The sequence below is a fragment of the Nomia melanderi genome, chromosome 9 (genome assembly GCF_051020985.1).
Source record: "Nomia melanderi isolate GNS246 chromosome 9, iyNomMela1, whole genome shotgun sequence".
Lineage (NCBI taxonomy): Eukaryota > Metazoa > Arthropoda > Insecta > Hymenoptera > Halictidae > Nomia > Nomia melanderi.
The window spans coordinates 16,529,577-16,555,235 of record NC_135007.1 but is presented as its reverse complement, the minus strand read 5'-3'; the positions used below and the strand labels follow the sequence as shown (position 1 = coordinate 16,555,235).

The 25,659-nt window shown below is 45.7% G+C and overlaps 1 protein-coding gene across 3 annotated transcripts in view; it reads left to right on the top strand.

Annotated features, from left to right (window-relative positions):
• Window positions 1-25,659, top strand: part of Cow (Proteoglycan Cow) — a 177,781-nt gene that overhangs the window by 91,487 nt on the left and 60,635 nt on the right. For all 3 annotated transcript variants that reach the window (XM_031989244.2, XM_031989242.2, XM_031989243.2), the window contains exons 2-3: window positions 7,500-7,557; window positions 21,753-21,855. In XM_031989244.2, coding sequence (XP_031845104.1) covers window positions 7,515-7,557; window positions 21,753-21,855 — 146 coding nt within the window. In that variant the 5' untranslated portion in view covers window positions 7,500-7,514. The remainder of the gene's footprint in view (window positions 1-7,499; window positions 7,558-21,752; window positions 21,856-25,659) is intronic.

Sequence of the window (25,659 nt, the reverse complement as noted above, 5' to 3'; positions counted from 1 at the left end):
CGAGGTCCAATTTGCCGCGCGCGCACGCTCCCTCTCTCTCTCTCTCTCTCTTTCTCTCTCTCGCGCGCGCGCGCGGGGAAATTAGATTTTAACGCGCGGGTACACCTCTGTCTCGCAGCCGGTCGCGCAATTAACGTGCCACTTGACAGGGAAGTCGAATTACAAAAGGCACTCGCGACGGAACGCGACGGGCGACCCGGCCGACTCGAAAATTGGATAGAACAGCGGGTCAGAGTCTTCCGACCCTGTTAATCCCGTTCGCTTTTGCGAAATTATTCTCGGAATCGCCGAGTGTTTGAAACTTCGAACCTGTCAACGATTCTTTCAGTAATCGATGGATGCACGTAGATTCATCGTTCATTCGCGATATCGAGTGTTTCTCCGTCCTAATTTGTCATTCATAATTCACTGAAACATTGTCACCGATTATCTTTAGTAATCGAATACATGTATACCCATAGATCATTTGCATGGATTCTCCAAAATGAACTCCCAATTTCTCATAGTAACTTCAATTCCTAAACCCCAATACATAATTCATAATTCATAAATCATCGTAAAATCCCATCATCTTCTAGCACAATCCTCCATCAAAAGAAAAGAACAATAGACTAATCCTTCAAAGCAGCTGTTCTCAAGCTGTCTTAACCCTTTGCACTCAAAGGTGCCTCTCGGTCACTCGATTGGTGCATCAAAATTGTAACATTTCGTATTTAACATTAAGTCTTAAGTAATCTGCCGATACGTGAAACGTAGAAATCAAACACCATTGTTCCCCTTATTCTATGAATAGATCCCTCGTTAAGTTTAAAGAAATGTCACCATATTTCTAGTGACAAATTTTCGGAGTGCAAAGGTTTAATCGATAACTCGCCCGATATTGATATCAGAGAAACTGGAGCGTCTCATTCGCAGCTAGACGCGCAGCGCTCGAATGCACAGCACGCGCCGTTTCGTTATCCTGCTACCAGGCGACGAGATAACCTGCCACTTTTCCCCCGGCCCGAGAGTAAATTATTCGTCGACTCGAAAATGGCCTTTCGAGCCCGCGAAGCTCCGCGGCTCGGAGAAAGAGGGACGCCGGGCTGACGTCCGGTGTACAAACTGCGAGGCGCATTCGTGGAAATGAATTTCCATGTTAAATAATTCAGACCGGCCACCGACGCAACGGGCTTGAAATACGTTCCCAACTCTTTGCCGATGCATTAGCGACGGCCAGTTGCACTCGCGAGAGGGGACATCCGTCGCGACGGGACACCGTTCGTCGCCGGTCGATTCAATTAACGAGATCTGGCAGTTCGACGAACCGCTCCGGAGCGTTTGGTTCTTAACGCTTAACACCTCGCACTCCGGAGGCGCCTGTCAGCCGCCAATCGACGCGACGCAGCGAAGTTGTCGAGCTTAATATTAGATGTCAAACTTCGTACAACACATCGATGTATAAAACATTGCAAACGAATGCTCTCCGCGACGTACGAGTGATTGGTCAAGTTAATTTTAGAAAATGTCTGCATCTAATGTCGAGTATTTCCAGAGAAACTTGTGGAGAGCAAAGGGTCAATGACCTGATAAGAAATTCACAGAAGCGACCTAGCTCGATACATAACTAAATTTGATACAGTGAAACTATAGAATCTGATATTTAACGTTAAACTTTGTATAGCGCCTTGATACGTGAAATATTCGAATAAAATAGCTTCCTCAATATACTGACGACTTCTCTTCGAGTTAATCTCAAGGAATATCGTCCTTGCCTCGTCAAAAAATGTTAAATATTTCTAGTAAGAAACTTCCGAGTGCAAAGGGTTATAATAACAACAGTGATAAGAGTAATATAATTTTTTGGGATGTCGGAATTAATTGGACTGTTAAGGGTTGAAGATTGAAGGTCTCCGTTGGAAGTCGCAGGTTCGTTTAGTTTGATAACCGATGAAGTAACTGTGAGTCGGCTATTCGTAGAATCTCGTGATAGTATGAATAGGATAATGATAGCTGGATATTCGTGGAATTTGATAATTGCATGAACGAGGAAATGACGGTTTGGGTATTTGCGGATTTTGGTAATTGTTTGAATGAAATAATGATGGCGTGGATATCCGTGGAATTTGCTGATTGTTTTCGCTCTTGATGAATTAAATTCACGAAGAATGTGCGATAACGGTTCATCGAAATTTCCTTTTATCCGTAGCTGGATGAAATCGTTACCGGTATCATCTCTTCCCAAAATATTCGACTGATTAACCAGTTGTGTTTGACGAGTATACGCGTCGTCTTAAAACTCTTACTGCGCTAATTTCTTCAACGATGGATTACTTATTTTTCGAGAGTAATTTTTCTTCGTTTCACTTTAGTTTCTCATTAGGATATATTTCAAGAGTATTTGGCCTGCATTTGAGTACACACTTCATTATTCGATTTTATTGCGCGCAGTGAGAGATTTTTCAAACTAAATTCCACACTTAACTGGTTAACCCTTTCGCGACTGCGCGGCTGACCTTTGCCCACTGTTCGCTAAATTGTGTATCTCATTTTCTGTGTCGCCCAATGCCAGTACTAGCTTTATTTTGAGTTCGCTATTGAAATAAAACCATAATATAATTATGCTTCACCAAGTGACTGCCGTGTATACACGGCACCCGTCGCGAAAGGGTTAAACTTGTTCGCGTTGAAGTTTACTTGTAAATACATGTTTATCGTTGAACTTACCATCGAATGAAACAGGAACAAAAGATCGCTGTCAAGAATTACTTATTGTTAGATCATCCTGACCAGTGTACCGACGAGAGTCGCGTTAGATTTAGATAGAGCCGCGCAGTGGAAACAGTCCGCCATTACTCAGACCTAGCGCAGAGTCGAATGCATCGTTCACTCGTACGTCAACGATGGAAAAAGGCTGTCCCGCGCAGAACAGTGTCCCGTAATTCTTAACGCGGGCCAGCCGAAAATCCGCGAAACCCGCGAACCGTACTTTATTCCCGCGATCGATCAGCGATCGCGCTCGGGATTCGGAACTGACGACTTTCTAATAAATCCGAAATCTCGACAATCGTTGGAATCTATTTCTAACGAAACCGACACGGATAAATCGCCGAATCCCGATACCTAGAACAAATGATTACTCGGACAACATCGTCTAGGATGAAATATCGCTGACAATCGAAAATCCGCCGTAATGCGATAGGAGAGCTGTCGTGATAAATTTCAGAATATTTATAAATCAAAGGAACTGTCTGTGCGGTGCAGCGACACTTCTTCGAATCTCAAAGAAACCGCTTTCCTAATGTAAATTTCAAACGACCAACAAATTCAACAAAGAAACTCAAACAAGATTTTACAAAACTTACGACTCTACGTCTTCTCTGTCTACTGTCTACACTAATTTTTTTAACGAATTATAAATAGCTGAGTCTCGTTGCTCAGTGTTTCTAGTTAAACATTACAAAAATTGTTTGCACTGTCTTCGTTTTATTCCGCGATATTCTTCTGCTTCTCAGTTTCTGCTGCCTTCAGATTTCATCGCTGAGTACCATCACTATCAATCGACTAACAGGTTAAGTCGCCACTCTACTAATTTTTCTAAAGAATTATAAATAGCCGAGTCCGGTTGCTCGGTGGTTCTAGCATCGAACAGAGACTGGCCTCGACAAAGCTGAGCCTTGACGGGTATGCAAATACCATCGGCATTTTTCTTCGAAAATCGGCCTCCCGACAGCCGTGGAAATACGTTTCCGCAGGGACGATCGTGTGCGCGCGGTAAATTCCAACGTTCCGCGGCGTTAGACCCGACCGCCTGCCACTCCGTCTCGCGTTGAATGATAATTACAGGTTGTCCCGGGCAGGCAGCGATTCGCGGGGGCAATTTGAGAGGCTGAAAACGCGGCGCCCTCCTATGTATCTTCGATTCGGCGAAGGTACACACCGTCGCCGCCCACCTAATTGCGAAACATCATTCCCGTTCTAATTGTGTGTTCGCGGCGGGACCGGCATTTGCATCTCGGAAACGGCGGAACTCTCGGGCCGGCGAACTCGCCTCTCGCGTGCTTCCCATAATCGTTCTTTTCATAATTATACTTCTCCGGTATCGCTACACACTTTTCGTTTCTTCGATGTTTGCCGCTCTACGTAACGGCGTAATGATATTATTATTGCGTAATGAGTATAATTACCCGATGCACGGGATTACTAGACTGCAGAAGTATAGAATTATTATGTAAATTCCGGCGTTGTGTGTAACAAGCTCGCGGAAGCCTATTAATTATCTTACGAATTATTATTACGTAATAACTGCTCGGTAATTACGCGTACATTGTGATAACCCTAGAAATAATGGGGTCACCGGGCATCTATCTTCGAGTTGGACGGTGTCAGTAGATTCTGTTATGAAACCGTGCTAAGTTGAATACCATCGTTGTTCCCGGAGTCATTAAATATTCATTTATAGTTCTCTGTTCTCGTTGAAACCGAATGAGAATATATAATTCTAGTTTTATTGCCTCCATTCCTTTCGCAGAAAATATTTAACGTTGAGAGTCTGGTGGTCTACTTATTATTCATTTTTCACGAGAAATAAACATTCCTTGAAACTAATAGCAAAACGTACGTAAATTCAGAAACAAAGCCGTTTCATTCGAAGACGTCACATATCGATGCGTCACACAAACCACGACACTCTAACACTTTGGCTGCCATGTCAGCCGAATTCGGGTGACACCATGATTCACATAAACTCAAACATTCCTTTTCTCGGTGATGAAACGAACAAACTGAATTCCGTTAGACGTGAGACACTAGAATATTGACTTCTTACTTTCATCGTTATTAAGAAAATTGCTTCGATTGCGGAGTCTCGATGAGCGTATACTTGTCAATCAAAGTGTTAACACTATAATTTCATTATGTCAAATCTAGTGGCCGGCAGTCACTGGTCGCGAACGGTTAAGCGTACAAAGCTCGATCGTTTTTAATACGGTCCGCGCGAAGTTTAATCAACCCCGCGAGAAGCGGGGCGAATTTTTTGGCCGGCCCCGTAAAACTGAAAGGTCGCCGAATGGAAAGGCAATTCCCGAATTTAATTCCCCGCGCCGAAACTTCCGCAATTCCGTCGGCGGGGAAAAAGAATGGCGGCCGGAAAAAAGAAGCGAATTAGGGAAACCGGCGGGAGGGAAGAGGAAGCGAGCGATACCGCGCGGCGCCGGTTCCCGTGTGACCCAATTAAAGCGACCTCCGTGCTCGCGGGACCCGGCCCGCGGTTTTCAGCGACGGAAATATTCACGACGGTGCCGACACGGCTGCATTTTTGCCGTTCAAGGTCGCGCCTCGTCACGAAATTCCCGATTGCTCGGCCGCGCTCACGCCAACTTCCCTTTGTCTGCGATCTCGCCCCTAAAATTAGAAAAGGAAAGGAATCGGCGTGGGCCGGGCTCGTGGACTGCGAAGGGCAAGAGAGTAAAATGTTATTTGTTTTTTAGATACGCGAGGTTTATCTTCGATTACCCTTTGTTCTACCGTGTTCCTAACTCGGCACGTGATCTAGTAATCTAGCGAGCTTTGCTACATTGTCAATATTTTACGGGCGCTGACAATCGGCGAGGAGTTAGAAGAATGTTAGTCCAAGACCAACTTAACACTAGGTTTACGGGCATTTATTGTAGTTTATTCTATTGTTCCTAGAACAGTTGACATTCGCCTGTTTAGATTTTGAAAATTATGAATTTAGAAATAGACAATTAGGATATACATTCGTGTAATCGGATCAACCAAAACCGAAACATTTACCAAGTGATGTTCACAAAATTCAATGCGCGTCACATTGACGCGCTAAACCTAGTGTTAACCCCTTGGCCTATGATTTTTCTCAACTCTGATCGATACAGCTACTGTCAATAATTTATTAGAAAAAGAAAAATTCTAAGCGCGTGTTATATTTCCTTTGAAGTACAGCTGATTACAGAGGAATATTTGAATTCGAATGAACTGAGTGATACATATATTTGATGAGTCACGTTGAAAATCTTCAGCACGATTCTCAGTTGTAGGGCAAGGGGTTAAGCCGCTGAAAGGCAGAGTCGAACGCGGAGTTTCCTTGTAGCTCTGTCCGTCGTTCAGAATTCCGAGCGATTCATACATGCTAATGACTTTCCATAATTCAAGCGCGACGGATGAAGCATAGCGTGAGACGAGCCTCGTTCGCCGAAACGAACGATCGCGCGCAATAAAATTCAGGGTTGCAAAAAGAGCAAAGGGTCCTGCCTCGCTCCCTTGCTGAAAGTTCAGGCCGAGGACGCGACGACGGTCGCGGAAGGAGAGCCAGGGGCGAAACGGCGGCGGTGGCTCGCGTGATAGTTCACGTGCCAGTTCGCAACAATTCGAGGATAATATCTGGAATAGCGGCGGGGTGGGACCGGCTAAAATCTGTCGGCCGGACGCGCTGATAACCGGCGAGATTGGGCTGACTTTGGCCGGTCGTGTCAGCGGATCGATCAGAAGTTAACCGAGTTCCGTGATGAATGGCCGAGATGGTACGATCGCGTCGTTATCCGATCGAAGGAGTCGATCTCGCGAGTCCTCGTTGCCTCGGAAATTTTCGTGTATCGCGACGGATCGACCGATGAACGCTTCCACCGCGGAAACGTCGGCTGCAGGATCCTCTTTCGACGAGCTCGGAACTTGCCGCGCGTGTAGGAAGGATTATTGCTTGAATTCGTGTCGGGAATTCGCTGCGAGAACTTCGGCTGGGAATTTGGAACGCGGAAATGGAGTGTGTTCGTCGTTGGTTTTTTTTGAGAATTTTGGTTGATTTTCGATAGCTTTTGAGGGTTCTTTGTTGATATTGGATTGTTTTGGAGAGTTCTAGTTGATATTAGAATGTTTTAGAGGGTCGTAATTGATGTTTGATGGCTCGAGAAATTCCTGGTCTATTAATTCTGGTTGATCTTCGATGGATTTCGAGGGTTTTTCGTTAACATGGGATCGTTTTGGAGGGTTCTAGATTATATTAGATGGTTTTAGAGGGTTCTAGTTGATATTAGAATGTTTTAGAGAGTCCTAATTAATGTTTGATGACTCGAAACCCTACTATATACTACAATAAATATCTATAAACGAAGAACATTCATCGTCTCCTCACAGTAACATACAAATTCGAAACTCTCTTTCGAATATACTACAACATGCATAGGGTTTCGTTCAAAAACAGATTTTCAATCCAGCCCTCAGCTCGTTAGTCGGTTCCAGTTCCTCCGAGTTACACCATTCTAATCAAACTAATCGCTCCTAGTCGGTCCCAGTTGGTCTTCCAGTCGAGTCTAATGTAACATAGTCAAGCGTAATGGAGCCTAATTGTAGAACCTAATCGCGCCCGATCGTTCGCATTCATCGATTCGCGTAATATACACCGCGAAACGTGTTCCCCGCTCGAAAATCGGAACGGTGAATCGACGTTTCCGCAAATATCCACTGTCGCGGCGGTGCTAATCGAAAGTGTTCTGCTTCTGTTTCAGGATGACACGCGTATAATGAAAGCTGGCGACAAGAAGCGATGGATACACGATCCGAACAGTAAGTGATCCAACACGTAACACTTCGTACAGCCTCACGATGTAATCCTGCGAATCGAATATCTCGTGGAATAACAAAAGAAGAGTGCTTTACAACTAAAAAAAAGAACACGCCGCCGTTATTCATCTCGCGCTGATACGTCCCGTAATATTTCCACAGCATCAGCGGATCGAAAAAAAGGGGGAACCTCTCGCGCGTTTGTTATTCCTCGTGCGCCGATAAAATCGAAGAAGTTACAACCGTGTAAAATCACCGGGCAAAAAGAATATTTATCGCCGCTGCCCCGTCACTCTTCCATTATTCCGTTCGCGTTCCATAATAAAAAAAAAGCCGGGAATTATTCGATCCCCGGTCGAATGAAAAACACCGAATTACACGACCTCCAATTTCCCCGGCCGGCTTTAATATTCCGGCGAATTGCAATTTCGACCGGGAAACCTTTTCATAGCCGCGCGTGCGCTCCCGACCTTTGTAATTTAATAATCGCGCCGTCAATTAATCGACAACGATCCCGCGTCGGAAAATATTGCTTCCGCTCGAACGGCCGATCGCCGAACCCGCTTTATCGTTTCCTTCAAAATTGCCTGTCGATCAAGCGTATCTTCGTCGTTGGCGATTCGTTAGAGAGGAGAGGAGTTCCATATTCGTCGTAAGATATTTCTGTTAATCCGTCGATATTTTGATCGTTTGATAAAGTCAACTCTAGATTCTAGTGAAAGTAACTATAGATATTCCTGTTTGGGCTTGATTAAATAGTAGAAAGAATCTTCTCTTGTTTGAATAATGAACTCATTCGTTTGAAACTTAGTATTTCAAATATGAGAATTTCATCTCCGAAATGTCGACATTCGTTCGCAAAGGGTTGATGCCTGTCTTAATAGCATTCTACTTGAACGTTTCAAACGAACGCAACACGGTATCTCATAGCAACGAGTCTTCGCAAGAATAAAGTCGAGAAACGCATGGGGAAACCGCGAAAGAAACATTATTCTCGGTTAATTCGGTTCGCCGAGTTCGCAAATTCCGTCGGCGTGCGGGGGGAAAAATATAAGATAATCGGGGGAGGATTAAACTTGCTCCAGACGAAGCCGGGGGTGGCTTCGTCGCGCAAATTATACGGTGTTATGTTAATCGGTCGACGGGGGTTGCGCGGCGTCGAGTCACGGCGCCCGTGCAATAACGAAACTTCTTTCTCATTAACTTTTCGCCGGGCCGCGCGGAAACAGTGAACTTCCCTCGTTCGAAAATTGATTAATTAAGACGGGCAACGAATTCGGAATTCCCGCCGGAGCGGCCGGAATAAATAATCGGGAAGCGGTAAATATTCCGTTGGTAGTCGAGTTTCCTCGGACTTCCCGTTGTTTCCAGCGTTCCAACTTCGCAATCGATCCTTAGGGATGGAAAGGAGAATCCTGGGAAACCTCTGTGATTCGTCTCGAACCTGTCTTGATATTTATAACAATTGTCAATCGCGACAGTGTTCCCGCAGTTCAAGAAAGATTCGCAGTTGGAACCGCATCAGAAAGTTCGAACAAGTTTGCTTTAGCCCTTCAGGGATTTTTAATTTGAATTCTTTATACATCTACTAGCATTTACACTCTATTCTATCTCTAGACTACATATTTGTTCACATGAATCGCAGAAATCAATGTGCCAGGAAATTGCTACGAAATAATATTCAAAACACTCGATTGGAAATCGACGTTCCACATATCATTATCCCACAGACTAAAACCAGCTAATGATCGCGCAGCGGAAAACGGAATCAACGGTTCGCCGACGGAAATTCGAGTCTTCCTAACGAAGTCCGTCGGCCGAATCATTAATACGCGTACGTCCGAGCGAATCCCCCGATTCGCGGTCGAGAGATTCGAGGAACCGCTGACAGAGCAAACGTCCGCTCGCCGGCGGTCGTTCGACAAATCCGCGGGAGACGCGATATTTATCGCGGACGTGTGCGCGTTAAATTCCCCGGAAAATCCGCAAACATCGCGCGCGTCGTTAGGAACCGGGGAAAACGCTCGGCGACGGCGAGACGGAAATCACAGAGGCTAGACGAGCCGGCGCGCGAGCGGGAGCCGGGAAAAAGGGAAACCTTTCGCGGCGCGGAGATCGATACGGCCGACGCTCGCGAATTATGCTCGACTTCGCGCGGCCGTTTCATCGGCGAAAGCTTTCTCCCCGGCTCGAGCCGCGAAACAACGGCCGGAGTCTTCCCGATCGCTGCGAGTTTCTTCCCCGGTCTCTCGTCGGCCGCGAGACTTTCGCGTCGATTCCGATGGCTTTTCCTCCTTACGGATTACTCCGCGGTATTCCGTGGTTTCTGATCCCGCTTTTTGCTTCAGTCGCGGGTAAGGAAAGTTTCCGGAGATCGGTCAGATATACTGTCCCGGTTTTACCGTGGATTTCGCGGTTTAATTGTTTTAATCGAGCGACTAGATTTCGGAGTCCACGGAGTCGACGAACGCTCGCAGTTCGCGGGTTTCTCGAGGATACTCTAAGTCCTTCGAATCCTGGGATAATCTCGATCCTTAGACTCCCCGGAGTCATCGGGGAGTATTTAAAGAGCCGGGAGTCCTAACGGCACTTAGCAGCGCGTTAAATTAGCTTTCAAAGGGAGACGTTCGTTAAGCGTTCCGAATATTAAATTCGAATACACGGTTTCTCGCACACTCGGGGAGCTCCGAGCGCTGTAGCTTTTTTTAAACGCCCCGAGTCCTCTTATCGAGCGCAACACGCGAATCCGAGGATCCGAAGCATCGACGATCCGGCGAAAAACCGGCGGCGATTCAATTTGTCCGGTTTAATTGAATTCCACGATCCAGCGAACAGTCGCAAAGTTCGCGAGCGGCGGCGGTGTTACAGCGGCTGACTTCCGAGGAAATGCAGGCACCTAATTACTCAGTCGGAAATATGTATGTATCGAGAGGGACGGCGGGCGGGGGCCGACAGCGGCGGCGGCGGCGGCGGCGGGTCGGATCGCGTTAGAACAGAAGCCGGCGATTAATTAGCCGGGATCAACGGAACGAGCGGAATTTATTTATGGATAACAGTGTGTGCTCCGCCGCGCGGCCTGAATATTTATGGAATTGGCCGGGATCGCGACGTTGCGCGCATTAAACGCTGCGGCGCGGCGGCGCGTGCGCGACCGTATTGTCCGGAATTGCGACGGGAGAGGACGCGATAAATACACTTTTCATAGGGTTTTTCCGCGCGAATGACAGAACCCGTTGATATTACGCTTCCCGCTGGATTTATGCTTCTCTTTTTTCGCGCCGCCCGATAAATCCGCCCCGCGCGAGCGCGGCCGGCCCCTCGCCGCTCGGAAACAATGGCTCCCCGCCAGGGGAAACGTCGGCGAGTCCCGGCTGCGTATCGGGGAAACTGACCGCAAATATATTTCGTTGATCGACGACGGTCAAATGGATTCCGAACGGCCAAAAGGACGAAAGAAAAGGGGGCCGGGACACCTGCGAACGAAATCCCGCGCGCGGCCAACGGACTGCGACGCGACGCGACGCGCGCGCGGCTTCGGTTTCGAGAAACGCGGTTTGATGCATGGCCCGCCTCGCGGCTCCATAAACGCGCCCGGTACGCCTGACTGGCCATCCATCACCGAACTGACTTGGCAGGTTCGTGAACTACGGGAATGCCGGGAATTTCGGGATTCTGGAATTTTCGGGGCCGCAGGATTTTTCTGGGAACTAACGTGGGTTCGACGCGTTTGAAAAATTGTGAGCGTTGCTGGAGTTGGACGGGGATGAGGAGTTTGGAGAGTATGGAAGATGGAGGAACGTCTCGTTAAGGATCGAATTTTGAGGAACTTGGAATTCTGGAATTTTGGGAATTGTGGGATCTCTCGGGGTTCTGGGAACCTTGGAACTTATGGGAGTATGGAGAGATTGGACGGTTTTATGGGTTCAAAACGTTTGAAACATTGTAAGCGTTGGTGGAGTTGGACGGGTCTGAGGAGTTTAGACTTTGGAAGATGGAGGAACGTCTCGTTACGGATTAAATTTTGAGGAATTTGGGAATTCTGGAATTTTGGGAATTGTGGGATCTCTCGGGGTTCTGGGAACCTTGGAACTTATGGGAGTATGGAGAGGTTGGACAGTTCTATAGGTTCGAAACGTTTGAAAAATTCTAAGCATCGATGGAACTTGGACAGTTCTGAGGACTCTATGGAAACGTTTGAAACGTGTAGGAAAAAGACTGCTCGGAATGGACTCGGAGAAATGTCGGTAGCCGAGCGATTCATAGAGCAACACGGTAAGAACCCGGAAACCTGTGAGATTCGAAGAATATCCGGATGTAACAGCCGGCGCCGACATTTTCCAAAAGAGAGATCAAACTCTCTTCCTCTTAATCGAGGTAAAACGGCCGCGCGGGCGGAATTCGAGCACGATTCCGCAGTAAATCGCGCGGTTAGATCAATCTGTGCGCGCAGAGAATCGATGGAACGGCGCACGGTCGTTTCGTTATTTCTATGACAATGCCATCGTTTTGTCTTCTGGCTCGTCACACGGTGTCCCGTTTCCATTCTCTGTTCCCGGCGTCCGCCCTCGCTCGTTCGACTCTTCCTCCTTCCCCGTGCGCGTCCGCGAATCGCGCAAACAAGCGACGCACAAACGGTATCGTGTGCTCCCGCGAAGCGTGAGCGGATTTTTCACTTTGTTCCGCGGGAATTCCGCGGAAAAATTGGATCATCAAAGGTTCAAAGAAGATACGAAATTGATAACGCGAGCCGCTTTCCGCGCCGTTTAAATGGAATCCAGCGTTTCCGCGTCGGACGTTTCCGTTTCGAATGTTCCACGTTCGAATTCAGCGTTCGTCCGGGACACGCCTCGGCTATCCTCTTAACAATTAAACTATAGGAGAACCAGAAACTTCCAACACTCCTCTGCCTCATACTCTACACCCAAAATTCATCATCCGCATCAACACGGATCGTAAATCGGCAATCGTTGACAGACTCTCGGTCTGAGTCGGTAGCACGTCGGAGTCTCGAAGAAATAATAAGACGCCGATAAATAGAAGGGTGGAAAGGATGGCTGTCGTATCCTCGAGGCTGTCGTTGCAGGGGAAGCCCCGCGCCGGGGACATTTCCGATTCAGAAGCGCGTCGTGTCCCGGTTCCGCGCGAAATGGGATATCTATCTCGCGACGCGGCGCATCGGCGCCTCGCTCGGGAATGCATCTCACGGACCGCTCGAAAATTTTCCTCTCCGCGTCGCCGTGGCGCCGGGAAATCGATAAATCCGATTTTCCTTCCAACCCTCGCGCCACCCAGCCCCTCTCTTGCTCCCTCCTCTCTCCTGTGTTCCTCGTTCTCCTCTCGTTTCGCGTTTCGCGTTTTTCACGAAAGAGTTGAATCGGTCGACGTGTGCACGCCGGCCGCAATTACTTTGTCCCCTTTCAGCAGAAATAACCGCGGAAGCCCTGTCCCCGTGATTCGAGGTCCGGTCATAATAATAGCCCGGCGGGTTAACCCCTTTGTGCGGTCGGCGGTCGACGTTGCATTCCTACCCTCCGCTCTGCGACGCGATAAAAATGCAACGGAGGGAACGAACGCGAAACGATCGTCGCGCCGTGATTATTTCGCGGCCGATTATCGTCGGCGCGTTCACGCGCGATCGAACCTACCGCCGAACGCTTGTCGCGGCTTTCGCGTGGATATTCTGCTTGTTGTCTAGCGGCGTTTCACCCTTTGCGGACGGAGATCCTTCGAAATATACGAAACCTATATATAAATACAGCGGATGAAGTTAAATTGTATATCGATTGCTTAAGTAATGGAAAGAAAGGAAAGTATGCACTGATCTCTTGCTGTTTGAGTAACTGAATCATTTGTTTGCGACTTACTTTTCCAAATGTGGACGTTTGATCTTGCCGAAATGTCGATATTCGTCCGCAAAGGGTTAATATTAACGCTTCGGCTACGCAGAACGTTTAAGACGTGTTGGAGCCGTTGAAACGCTCAATTGAACTAAAGCAATTTAAAATAATTGCGTTTATATAATATACTAATGCAAGACGTATTTGTTGGATTATTTATTTATTGATAATTATTGTCAATGACACGGACAACTATGTCCAATACCGAAAACAGATTTTTCAATCGCCAGCAGTTGCCAAGATGTTAATTTCCTGATTTTCCATGGAATAACGCCTTGTTATCGTTTTTCTCACATTATTTCATCTTCATTTTCCTCTAACTGTCTGAAACCCGACGAATCATTGCTGCCTATAAAATAGATTTTAGATAAGACGGGACGACCCTTGTGAAGATAATCACGCCGCTCGCAGTGATACGAGTACAGCAGTATAGTTATAGTAGTTATAGTAGTATATTAGTCGTAGCAGTACTCTATAGTGACATAAATATAGCGGTATAGATACGTGTACCATTGAAAGCAAGCGATGTGAATTGTCGCGAGTAAGCTCCTGCGAGTTACACTCACTGCAATCGACCGCTGTGAATCGCGAATGAACTGAACGGACTCCTGAGGATTATACTTCTGCGAGTTATAAGCTCGCCGGAATAGCTTCTCGTTAATGCTGCTCGCTTGACGGGCTGCTGCGAGTTACACTCTCGGAGTAGGCTCCTCGTAGCCGGAGTTCCTACTGTTTATACACTTCCGTGAATCATTCTTTAATTCCTCTGAACCGCTGTGAATCACACTCCCAAGAGCGAACTCTAGATACTTTCCTTCTTCGATTCCTATCATAGATCCAAACTCCTTCCGCATCAGTTCAGAAACTAAACACTTTCCAATTTCTTATAACAATCATAAACAGCGTAATCACTCCGTTGTTCCATTCCTAAGCAAGTCATAACGGAATTAAGAGTAAATCATTAGAAGAGAAACAAATAAATAAACTTAAGGTTCCACCGACAGACTGGGACTTTTAACCCTTTGCACTCCTTTTTCCAATCTACCAGCAACTCCAAGACATTTTCAGTCCTCGCGACGAATGTGAATATTATAACATTTCTCATATTTTGTGTTTGTTCTTAGGAAAAGATTTGCGTGTGCAGTAAATGCAATAATCGTAGGGTAGTTTCTTCGCGATCATCGAAATGTTTCAGAATATAAGTATAGTGTGTAACGTAGAAGTCTCGGCACTCAAACTTTCAAAGAGACAAAAATACTAAATAAAGTATCAGTTAGTTAGAGTTCACGATTAGTAACTCCCAGCGGGTAATCCGCGCGTAATCTGCAAATTCGCAGTCGGATCCGCGCCGACTAATTCCCGCTGATGAACCGCGTATCGCGGTAGTCTCCCGAGATCGAGGATCTCGGGGATAATCGACCGGTACCTCGGCGCGGATTGATCCGTCCGTTCACCGTCGCGATCGCTTCCTTCGCCGAACAAGGCCGCTCGTTATCGCCGGCGAATTATCATCAATATCCCGGCTAAAGGACGGGCCCGCGTTATCCGGCATCTTCGGCATTAGCATCGTCGATCATTCAATCCCCGAAACGCCGCGGATCTATCGCCGGGGCGAGTATCTCTATTTCGCGACGAGAGAAGTCTCGATCATTTCGGCCGGCGCATTGTGCGCCGGTAATTGTCAGCCGCGTAATATACGCTCCGATCGATACCGTATTCCTATTTCGAGAGGGCAGCGTGTAATCCACGCTAAGATAGACGAATAATTTACGAGGCTAATGGCGGGCGACCCTTTGGACTCGGTTATTACGGACAGTTTGCGCTGAGCGCGCTTCGTTCCTCGATCGATCGAGTCTCGAGCTTCGAACCACTCGTCGAATCGAACTCTGGATACTCTTTTTCCTTAGAAATCTGTTTTCCAAGTAAATCTTTACCAGATTCGCTGTTTCTTCGATTCTTTGTAGCTTCAGACTCAGTTTCTTGCGACGCTGAACTGGCTTTAACCTGCATCTAAGCGGAATCTAACGTGGATCCGAGATAATTCTAGTTTAGATCCAATTTTTAATTGGTCCTGGGGCACTTAGGTTTTATTACTATCTATGCTACGTTTCTGTCTGGATCAGAATTATGGATAGATCGAAGCTAGATCTAGCCATCCTTCGAACTCTGAATACTCTTTTTCCTTAGAAATCTATTTTTCGAGCAGATCTCTACGGGATTCACTGTTCTTTAACTGGCTTTAGCATGGATCTAAGCGGAATCTAACGTGGATCCAAGCTAATTCTCATTTAGACCCAATTTTGAATCGGTCCTAGGATAATTTATGTTCCATTACTATCTACGCTACGTTTCAGTTACTTGTCTGGATCAGAAGGGATAGCTCGAGGCTAGATCTAGCCATCCTTCGAACTCTGGATCCTGTTTTCCATACGATACACGCTAGTTCAAGTCTCAGAACTAGGCCGAGTTAATTAAGCTTCACTTTTACAACGAAAACGGAGGACACAGATTTGATCGTTCACATCTCCGGCCACGTTCTCCACGCGGAATGCTTCGAATTCAACGCCACCCTCTCGTGCTTCCGTGATACCTGAAATTCGTCGCTGGTTTTACGAGACCCCGCGTTAACGGCGGCCCAGTAATTTCGTTTGATCTCGCGGACTCGAAAGGATCGTGGAGGAGGTGAAGGATGGCCCTGAATACCCGGCGAACGCGGCATCGGAAGTTTGATGATCCCAGCGCACTCGTCGGCCCGGTGGAACTTCGACATTAGGGTGCAGGTACGTGCCTGCGATCATGTTTCTGGCTGCTCGCGAGCCACTGGCCCTTTATGATTGGCTTTCCGTCGTCGGGGGAATTTCAAGCAGGTCGATCTCTCCGCGCGCTACGACCTGGCAGGCAGTAAATTATATCGAAACATATATTTCCTTAAAAATTTATAGTATCGCGGTGCTACCGTGGACGTGAATCATGTCAGAAACCTCGGTAAGATTTCTGAAACGTGTTTCCGTGTGAAAGTAGAAATCGGAGCGTACTGTTGCATCAACGCGAGAAAGCAATCGTGCTACAGATCAGTGAAATATTAATCCTTCGCCAATCGATTCGATACAGCAACCCTTTGCATTCCGTAGACTCCAGTATTGCTCTAATTATATTAAATATTTGAATGCATCGACGACGTTAATGCGAGTGCTATGTCGCTTCTGTGGATTTCTTTCTATCTAAGGGTTAAGGGTTAACCCTTTGAACTCTGTAGACTCCAATATTGCACCAGTTATATCAAATATTTCAATGAATCTTAAAGGAACTACCCCAAGATTATTCGATCTTCCACACATCCAGATTTTCTACTGGGTAGGAAACTATATTTAAGAAATGTTATTGTTCATTTTCACTATCAAAATTATTTGTGCTGGTAGATTACAGAACTAGTACCAAGGGTTAGTATGTGAAATATTGAAACAGTCTTAATCTACTTGCGATTCCTCAAGTTACTTTCAGGGAATGTCTAGTGTTTCCAGTGAAGTACCGGAGGACAAAAGATCGAAGTAAAAAATAGAGAGTCGTCTATATTTACAGTTCCTTCTCTAATGCGACCACATTCGTGTGTACTCAACGTTATGTTCCCTTTCCGTCAGAGACTTTCCTGAAAAGTCCGCCCGATCAAAGTAACGTTCCCGCGTCGATCGGCGGTCGCGCGAGTCAAGGAACATTAATTTCAGTTTGCACAGCGGGAACGCTCGCCTGTAGCATTGAAGAATCGCGAAATGTTTGCCGACGCGCGTACACAGGGGGACCTAATGGAGCCTGCGAGAGCTTATTGCCTCGAAATCGGAAGTAACGCTCACGGAGAGTTACCTCGGCGCACAAAGCGCGAGCCGAGGATGGCCCGCCCCGGGCGGCGGCGCTCCCGACATTCCATTTTCTTTGCTCGGAAACCGAACGGCTCCTTCGAACCCTGTCGCGAAATTGTTTGCGCCGATACGCGCGCCTCGCGTGCTGCGAACTCGAGAATGGATCGATCAGCGAGCAACGAATCGAAAATGTAACGTTCTCTCTATCTCAAACTGAATGTTTCTGTGTTTCGTGATCGATGGCTCGAGTTATATGATATTAACGTCTAACGAGCGTCCTAGATCACTGAGAAACCTTACAAATAGATCTGAGTTTATAGATCGAATTCCTCGAACTTAAAGAATACATCTCTAAACACTTCTCGTTACATCGATTCGGCTCTAAATTATTCCTCTCCAATTTTTCTCGACTCTACCTAAACGCTCCTTGTTCTAATTAACAATGGAACTACCGTACCAATCAAAATGACTAGTTTCGATCTTTTTGTTCAGCAATTATTGATGTCTTCGAAGCATTGAATACTCGAAATGATTTTGAAAATAAATAGTTTCATTTGAATACTATAATGAATGTCTGAAGAAACTGAAAATAATCGATTGTTACAATTTTTGACTCGGTAGTTCTAGTGTTAATCTCGATTCATCCGTCGACAGTTCTGATTATTGTCAACTGGAAACTTAGAGCAGTATAAATATCGACGTCTAGTATCAGAGAGTGTCAAGCTTCATTCAACTATAGTCTCACTTTCATCAAAGATTTGTACCGATCGTGAAAATTTTAAAATTTCCTCTCATCTCGCCTATTTCTTAAGTCGATCAAACGTTAAATCATCGCAAATTAAAATCGAGAGAGCCAATATCAGTCGAGGCATGAAACGCGTTGCCTTCGGAATACTTGCGAAATGCCATAAAACGAAGTGAACCGAAGGAAAGTCTCGTATGTAACGTGAAACGTCGAGTAACGCGATGCATCCTGCAGCGAGGCTCGCCCCGGAAACTGCATATCGCGCGCGAGGAAGTGCAACGGGGGCGGCTGAAAGTTTCTGTCAGTGTTTTTCAACGGAATATCCAGTCGGACGTCCGTCTGGCTGACCGACCGCGATAAATCCGCGAGCGGAAGATGCGTCGGGACGGCCGGCGCGCGTGTGTTCCGACTTCCTGTCAGGAACGGCCGCGTCCCTGGAACCGTCGGAGCGGCTGGGATCCGATCCCCGCCCGTGGAAACTGTCTGCTCCCATTATCGTGCCGCCGCGATCCTCGAAGGCGCACGAAACTTCTTCGCGAACGAATGATCCGGCGTCCGAGAACTTCCGGCCCACGGTTCCGATCGACGAAACCGCCCGCGCTTAGATTTCTCTCCGCGCGATTCGATTTCACCGACTTTCCGCGTCGCGTTTCAACCCTTCGAGTATCGACAGTTCGAGATGGAAGTATCGTGTTTCTAAGTCGCGGACAAATGATTCAGTTACTCGAGCAAGAGATCAGCTCGTTTCCTTTCTTGATTTGACGCTGAAACTACTAGAATTGACTTCTCGAAATTCCTTTAGAAACTCGAAGAGTGCGTCTATCGGGGCTTTTATTGATCTATAATTCAGTTTGGGTATTGCTGAATTAGTTTCTTTTAGAATTTCTCAAAGAAACCTCTTTTTGACCCTTTGCGGACGAAGACTCTAGAGTATACTAATCCTTTTTTCGATTCTGCCAAATCGCACGTCGAATGCCTAAATAAAGTAGAATAAGGAAATTAGGTGCTGGTTTCTTACTGTTTGAGTAGTTGAATCATTTCTTTGCCACCTAATATTACAAACATGGACGTTAGATATCGACAAAGTGTTAATGATTGCAAATAGAAGTGAGTCCGCGAATCTAGCGTTAAATCGGTAGTTCGAACTGTGAGGAAAAGGAACAAGCGCAAGACTGTCATTCAAAGTGACAATAATATTCTTATTCGTTATGGAAGACGAGTGAAGCTTTCACGATCTTCACAAAACGATCGACTGGGATTAGTAAACTTTGAATATCGAGTGTAACACTTCCCTGATATTTTTCCCATCATCTCGCACGGAAGTTTCGGAATAATATGACCGAAGGATCCCAGATTAAAGCTGTATCGAGAGCAGGCGCGCCGCGCCGGTCGATGGAGATCGGTGGCCGAGGGATCCATTACGCGTCTAATTAAAAGTTCGACCGTTCGCGGGGCTGCATCCCCGGGAGCGGAGGCTGGAATTAAAGTCGGCGGCCGTGCGAGAATTAAGGAGAGGCGGCGGCCGTCTAGAGTTTCCGCCGACGTCTCAATTTCGTGGGGCGAGGCCGGCTCTCGGGGAATATAGAGATAGATGAAGAGAGAATTCCCGTAAATCGACCGCGCTACCCCGCTAAAAAAGAATCGCCGATGGACCGAGCCAAATATTTCATTCGCCGGACGATCCGTTCGCGTACGTGCGCCCCGTTCGCAGTTCTAATTAACCCTTTGCACCCCAAGTTTATAGTGAGGACTATTATTACTAGATATTGAAAAGGTGGGTCTTCGGTAAAAAGAGAATTCGACAGTTCTGGGATTATTTACTCGTTCGACTGGGGACTAGGAGTAGTAAATATTTATAAACATCGATTTCTAGTAGTAGGAAGGAATGTAAGGCTTCGTTCGACTATAGTCCCGGTTTCATCGAAGATTCATGGAGATCGTCAAGATTTGAGGTCTCCTCTCATCTTTCCTGTAATTTCTCGCTAAATAATGCACTTAACGACTCTAGATTCGATATTCGAAGAACATCGGTAATACCACGGGTGAGTCAAAATGACCGATTCCTAAAGTCTTCCTTCGGAACTGTAAAACTACAGACGCTTCGAGGAATGGTTAACCCTTGGCAGTCCTGTGTCGATTTTATTGCAACCTCTACCTGTTTCAATAATTTTTCTATATTTATTTGTAGTGCAATTGTACCATTTAAAGGTAACATTTCAAATATTCTTGCATAAACAGAGCGTCATATTGAGCAATCGAATGAACTAACGTGAACCTCGAAGTGAGAAACCAAGAGCTCTTCGGACAAAGTGTTAAAGAAGCTAGTAAACCAATCGAAATCTTAATGAATTCACGTATACAACTTCCACAAAGAAATTCCAAAAAGAAGTAACAATCTAAGTGCTGATGTTAACTTCTAAGAATTTCTAACGAAATTCCCCGTTAGGTTCTCCGAACGGACAATCTCGCGATGATAAATAAACCCCGACACTTCCAAGGCGAATTTAATTCCGGCGAGTGCCGGTTATTACGTTATCAACAATGGAGGGAAGATAAAAAGCGTGCCGGTAGGAATCCGGAATACTGAATCGCTCGAACGAGGACTGATATTAAAACGGAAGAATAGCTCCGCGTTGCTCGGGCCGGCTCGCAAGGCGGCTCGCAAGGCGGCGCGGAGGCTGCGCGCGAATTAAACTATAGCGCTCGCAGTCACGATCGGCGACGTGGAAAAATTCACGGTTCTCCCGTCGATATCTCGCGGCCGGCGGCGTATCGACGCGCGCTCTCCGCCTCGGCCCCGTCTTATTAAATTTTAAGGCGGCGCCGGGCGCGATATTATTATACGGCCGGGGCTTTCGCCGGGCATTCTATTTCCGTTAAAAGTCCTTTCGCGTCCGCGGAACTGCTCCTCGATGTATCGCCGGCTCTCTCGATCGGATCCGCGGAAATGGATGGAACCGAGCCGTGATTTCTCGGATTTCCCGGGAACCCCATCTCTGTATTCAACGGACTTGGGAATAATTTCTTAATCCGTTGTCCATACAGTATCGTGTCGGACTGGTAATGAACATCTCGAACTGAAATTAACAAATGTGATTGTAGTATCGTAGGTTTAACCTAACGCACAGTTTTTTAAAAAAACAGGCCAAGAACAATCAATTTTGATATACTGCGCTTTTGTTCCATGGGAAAGGCTATATTTTATTCTTGAAGTAAGTGTTATAGCTTACAGTCCCATGTAAATGATAAATAAAATACGATTTTTTTCTTTGCTTTCACATTGTTATTTTCACAGCTTCACGCGAGTGGTGAGAGTGGGGTGTGTTTGAGAATTTTTTTGGAAGTGTGAGTAAAAAGAATGCTTGTGGGGAGAGAATGGTTTTCAAGTGATGGTGGGAGATTTTAGATTGCGTTCACTTGAGAAGAGCTATATCGTTTCGATTTATTTCTATTTTATTCGATTATCTATTCCTGTGCTTTTTTTAAATGAAACATTTAAAATACCATTAATGCCACATAATTGAACCTCGATTCACTTTGGAATTCTTTTTCGATCGACGAAGAGGTTGAGACGAGAAGCTCGATCGGATTCTTTTGTGTCTGACCACCGCTCGCCGACTCTACTTGCGGCGGAGATCTCTTTTCAACCGTTACCTGCTCTATTCACAGACAATTGACGGAAATGCTCCCCTTGTGTTCCAGGTGAACTTTGTCGCCCGCTGAACTGCAAGAAGAAGGAACTCTGTTTGCTCGAGGACACGTTCACCGCGGTCTGCGTGTCGAAAAAGGAGCTCCACAAGTCCGGGTAAGCATCAAGTACGCTTCCCAGCGGAAACTTTCGTCGAACTTTGGAAAAACAGGCGAGAAAACTCTGCTGGAACCCGTGTAATCGTCGCGTTCAAACTTCAATGCTCGTTTGCTTATTTCAATAACCATACTATTCGAGTACAACAGATCCTTAATGAATAACGTATTCAGTTTTCACTCTCGAGACGACGCAGACTTATAAAATTTTCAATTCAGTATTAAACCTTGTAACGTATCGACGCGTGAAACACCGAAATAGTCCCTTAATTAACACGTTAAGCGCCACGAAAATCTTAAGCGTTTTCCCATAGAGTTTGTCTTTCGTAGCAAAGAAAAGTAGGAATATCAACTCAGTTGCCTTATTGAACATTTTTATTTCACATCGGTTGTCTTGTATGTTACGATCGTTTTTTAGTCATTCAGAAGCGTCAATCGCCAGTGATAATATATCATTCTGACCGTTACAGCGGTTCTAGCGTTAATTACGCAATATTACGTAGAGTCGGGTGTTTAATTGAAAACGCTCGCGAAATCGTTATTCTTCCGCGGAGATAACGAAAACGCCGGAAGTCACGAATATGCGACACGCTGCCGGCGAACGTGTTAACGACGATATTATCCGCGGAACGGTATTAAACCGGCGGATCGGTGATAGGAGGAGGCGATCATTGATTTCCGAGCGTGCTTATTGCCAGTTAACCGTGATTGCAGCTTTCCACGTGGATACGGGACGCGCTCGCGTGCCCGCGGAATTTATCTTGAACCGTCCGCGCGAGATATCGAACGGCCTTCGCGGCCAATTATCCGAACCTTGCCGCGCCGACCTCGCGCGACGAACAATTGATCGGAGTTCTCGGAATTCTCCGGTTTCCCGTTCCGAATCGAGGATATTTAACCTTTTGCAGCGCGAAGGCGCCTCTCGGTCGACGGTTCGTTCGATACGGTAGAATTTTAACGTTCGATATTTAACCCTTTGCAGTCGAGAGGTGACTCTCACCGCACGATTCGATGTAAGAAAATTATAAGGTTGAATATTTGATATTTTAGATTAAACTTTGCATTGCTGCGTGGAATAGTTAAATAACACCTTCGTTGCTTGATTTATCTTTGAATTATCTTTAAATTAGTTTCAAACAGTATCACCTATGTCTCGACAGAAAATGTTGAATATTTCAAATATAAATGTTGAATATTTTAATATTCGACTCTCTGCTATGTGGTAATATGACAAATATTCAAATACAACAGTTTTCTTGAATGTACGTGCGATTACTCGAGTTAATTTCAGAATGTCAAAAATTTACCACTAGAAATATTCAATTTATTTCTATGAGGTACTTCTAGTGAAGCTTCTGGAGTGCAAAGGGTTACTCATAACATCGAATTGGATATCTCTAATCAATTCGTTAGGTTCGACCATTCCATTCTTCTACAGAAGAGATCCAGTTATTCCTTAATATTCCGACTTTAATTGAATTTGCATTAGATTTCATCGAGCACTGCTCAGTAGTATAAGTTTCTAGACTTTCGTCGAGGTTTCGATCGACATAGAAGAAATTCGAACTGACTTGTCCCCAATATTTTCATCTGCTGTCATTTCAATTGAGATTTCAGTGAGACTTTTTTAGCAAGAATTAGAAGTTACTCTCAATGCTTCATCATGTATTCGTCAGAATACAAGCACGAAGCTACTAATATTCTATAAAAGACAGTCCTCGAAACAAACATAGATCCCTTCCGCCCGCCGCTCGCTCTAATTTCCATCATTCACCGGTTCAGCTTCGAGACAACCCTCTTAACGATTCCTACGCCGATATTCCCACGCCTAGATGAAGTTTGACCACGTACGTAGCCGTTCCACTCGGAACAGGATTATATCGAGCCATACTACTTAACAGCTTGGCTGGCAATGAAGATTCCCAGGAGCACCTGCCATTGAATGCGTAATACAATTCACTAACGCCTGACCATGAACAACGGGCTGCCGTCGTTATCCTGTACAGAGCTACTTACTGCGAACCGGGAATGCCGGGTACTTGTAATCCTGATCCGAGACTCGCCAGTTCGAAATTCCTCTGGGTTATCCACCGGAGAACTTAAAAAGTTGCTCCACTTCTGAAAACCTGTTTAATCCCTTGCCTTGTAACGTGTCAGACATGCGAACATTCCGAAAAGAATTCAACGAGGCTAAATAGTAATCAATTCTGATTTCGAATTAGATATTCGATATCTAGGGTTTTTCTGTTTTCAATGAATTGTTAATGGTAAAGTAATCGCGTAGATCATGGTTGGGAAATAAGGAAAAAAATTAATTAAATATTATTCTTCGGTTATACCAATATATCTAATTATACCTTGGAGAAAATATAGACGTCGAATATATCTAGAACCTCTGTTTTCAATGAATTATTAAAGTATTTCAAACATCATTCCTCTATTATCAATAATTACACTCTAATCAAACACAGACATCGATAAATAAATCTAGAACAAAGGATTCACGCCTCTTTACACTCCCCATTTCAAAAAGACACACATCCCGAAACTCCTCGTCACTTGAAAGAGGGTTCAAATTAGTACGGTTCTCTGACCTGCGTTCAGAACCCCGCATTAGACCCATCGACGACCTTAATCCTCTAATCTCTTCATCTCCAGAAAATTGTAAACCAACCGTCGTCCCCATTTCCGTACAAACCATCGCTCCGCTGTCGACAGTCGAGGCCGCAGCGAATTCATCCTAATCGAAAACACGTCGTAGTTGTCGATCACAATAAGAAATATAAACATTCCTTTCCGCGAAGGTCCTGCTTACCGCTTTCTCGAGAATTTCAGCGGAGGTAGGCTTTGTTTACTCGTCCGGCGAGATCCACGAGCCGCTGCGACTTTCGTCCTGCAGTAGGTCGCAACAGTCCAGCTTGCCAGCGAACATCTTTGATTATTATTTAACCTCAGTGCCGTGGAAACTGCCGACGAGCGTTCATGCGCGGAGAACGCTCGCGTTTCGACCCCGTCGGCTCGAGCGACGAAGAAGGCGAGCAAAGTCGGCGATAACACGACGACTCGAAAGTTAATCGAAAAGATGACGCGGCCGGGGATCCCCGCTCCGAGGAGATTGGACGCGGATACTGTAAACTCCGGAAGTTGCCGGCGTAGAATTCAATTTTTACGAGCCGACGTTCCGCCAGGTATAAATCACCCGGCCGGAACGCGAGTTTATTTTCCTTGCGTTAACGGTTTCCGCGGACTCGAGCTAATGGACGGCAGAATGGAATTTTATGGAATCTACCGGGGATTCCGCGACCGGCTGTGTTTCGCGTTGTTTCTACTGATTTCCGGCGAAGATTAACGCTAGAACTACCGAGCATTTAATACGATTGATATGTAATCTCTATAAAAATTGAGACAATAGATTATCTTCAGTTTCTTTGGATTTCATTGTAGTAGTCAAGTGAAACTATTTATTTCCAAAATCACTTAAAATATTCAAGCATCGCGCGTGTACAGGCTGGTCCAAAAGTTACCTCCTTTTCGAGCGAAACGTTCACCGATGGCATTTATTTCGGGTTATAGATTGATATGTGATCTCTATAAAAATTGTAATAATAGATTATCTTCAGTTTCTTTGGATATCGATTATAGTACTCGAGTGAAACTATTTATTTCCAAAATCACTTCAAATATTCAATGCTTTTAAGGTATCAATAACGAAACAAACAAATCGTCAGTCATTTTGACTGGTACGGTAGTTCTAGTATTAAAAGGACAAACGCGTTTCTTGTGTTGTATTCTGAAGTGAGTGATA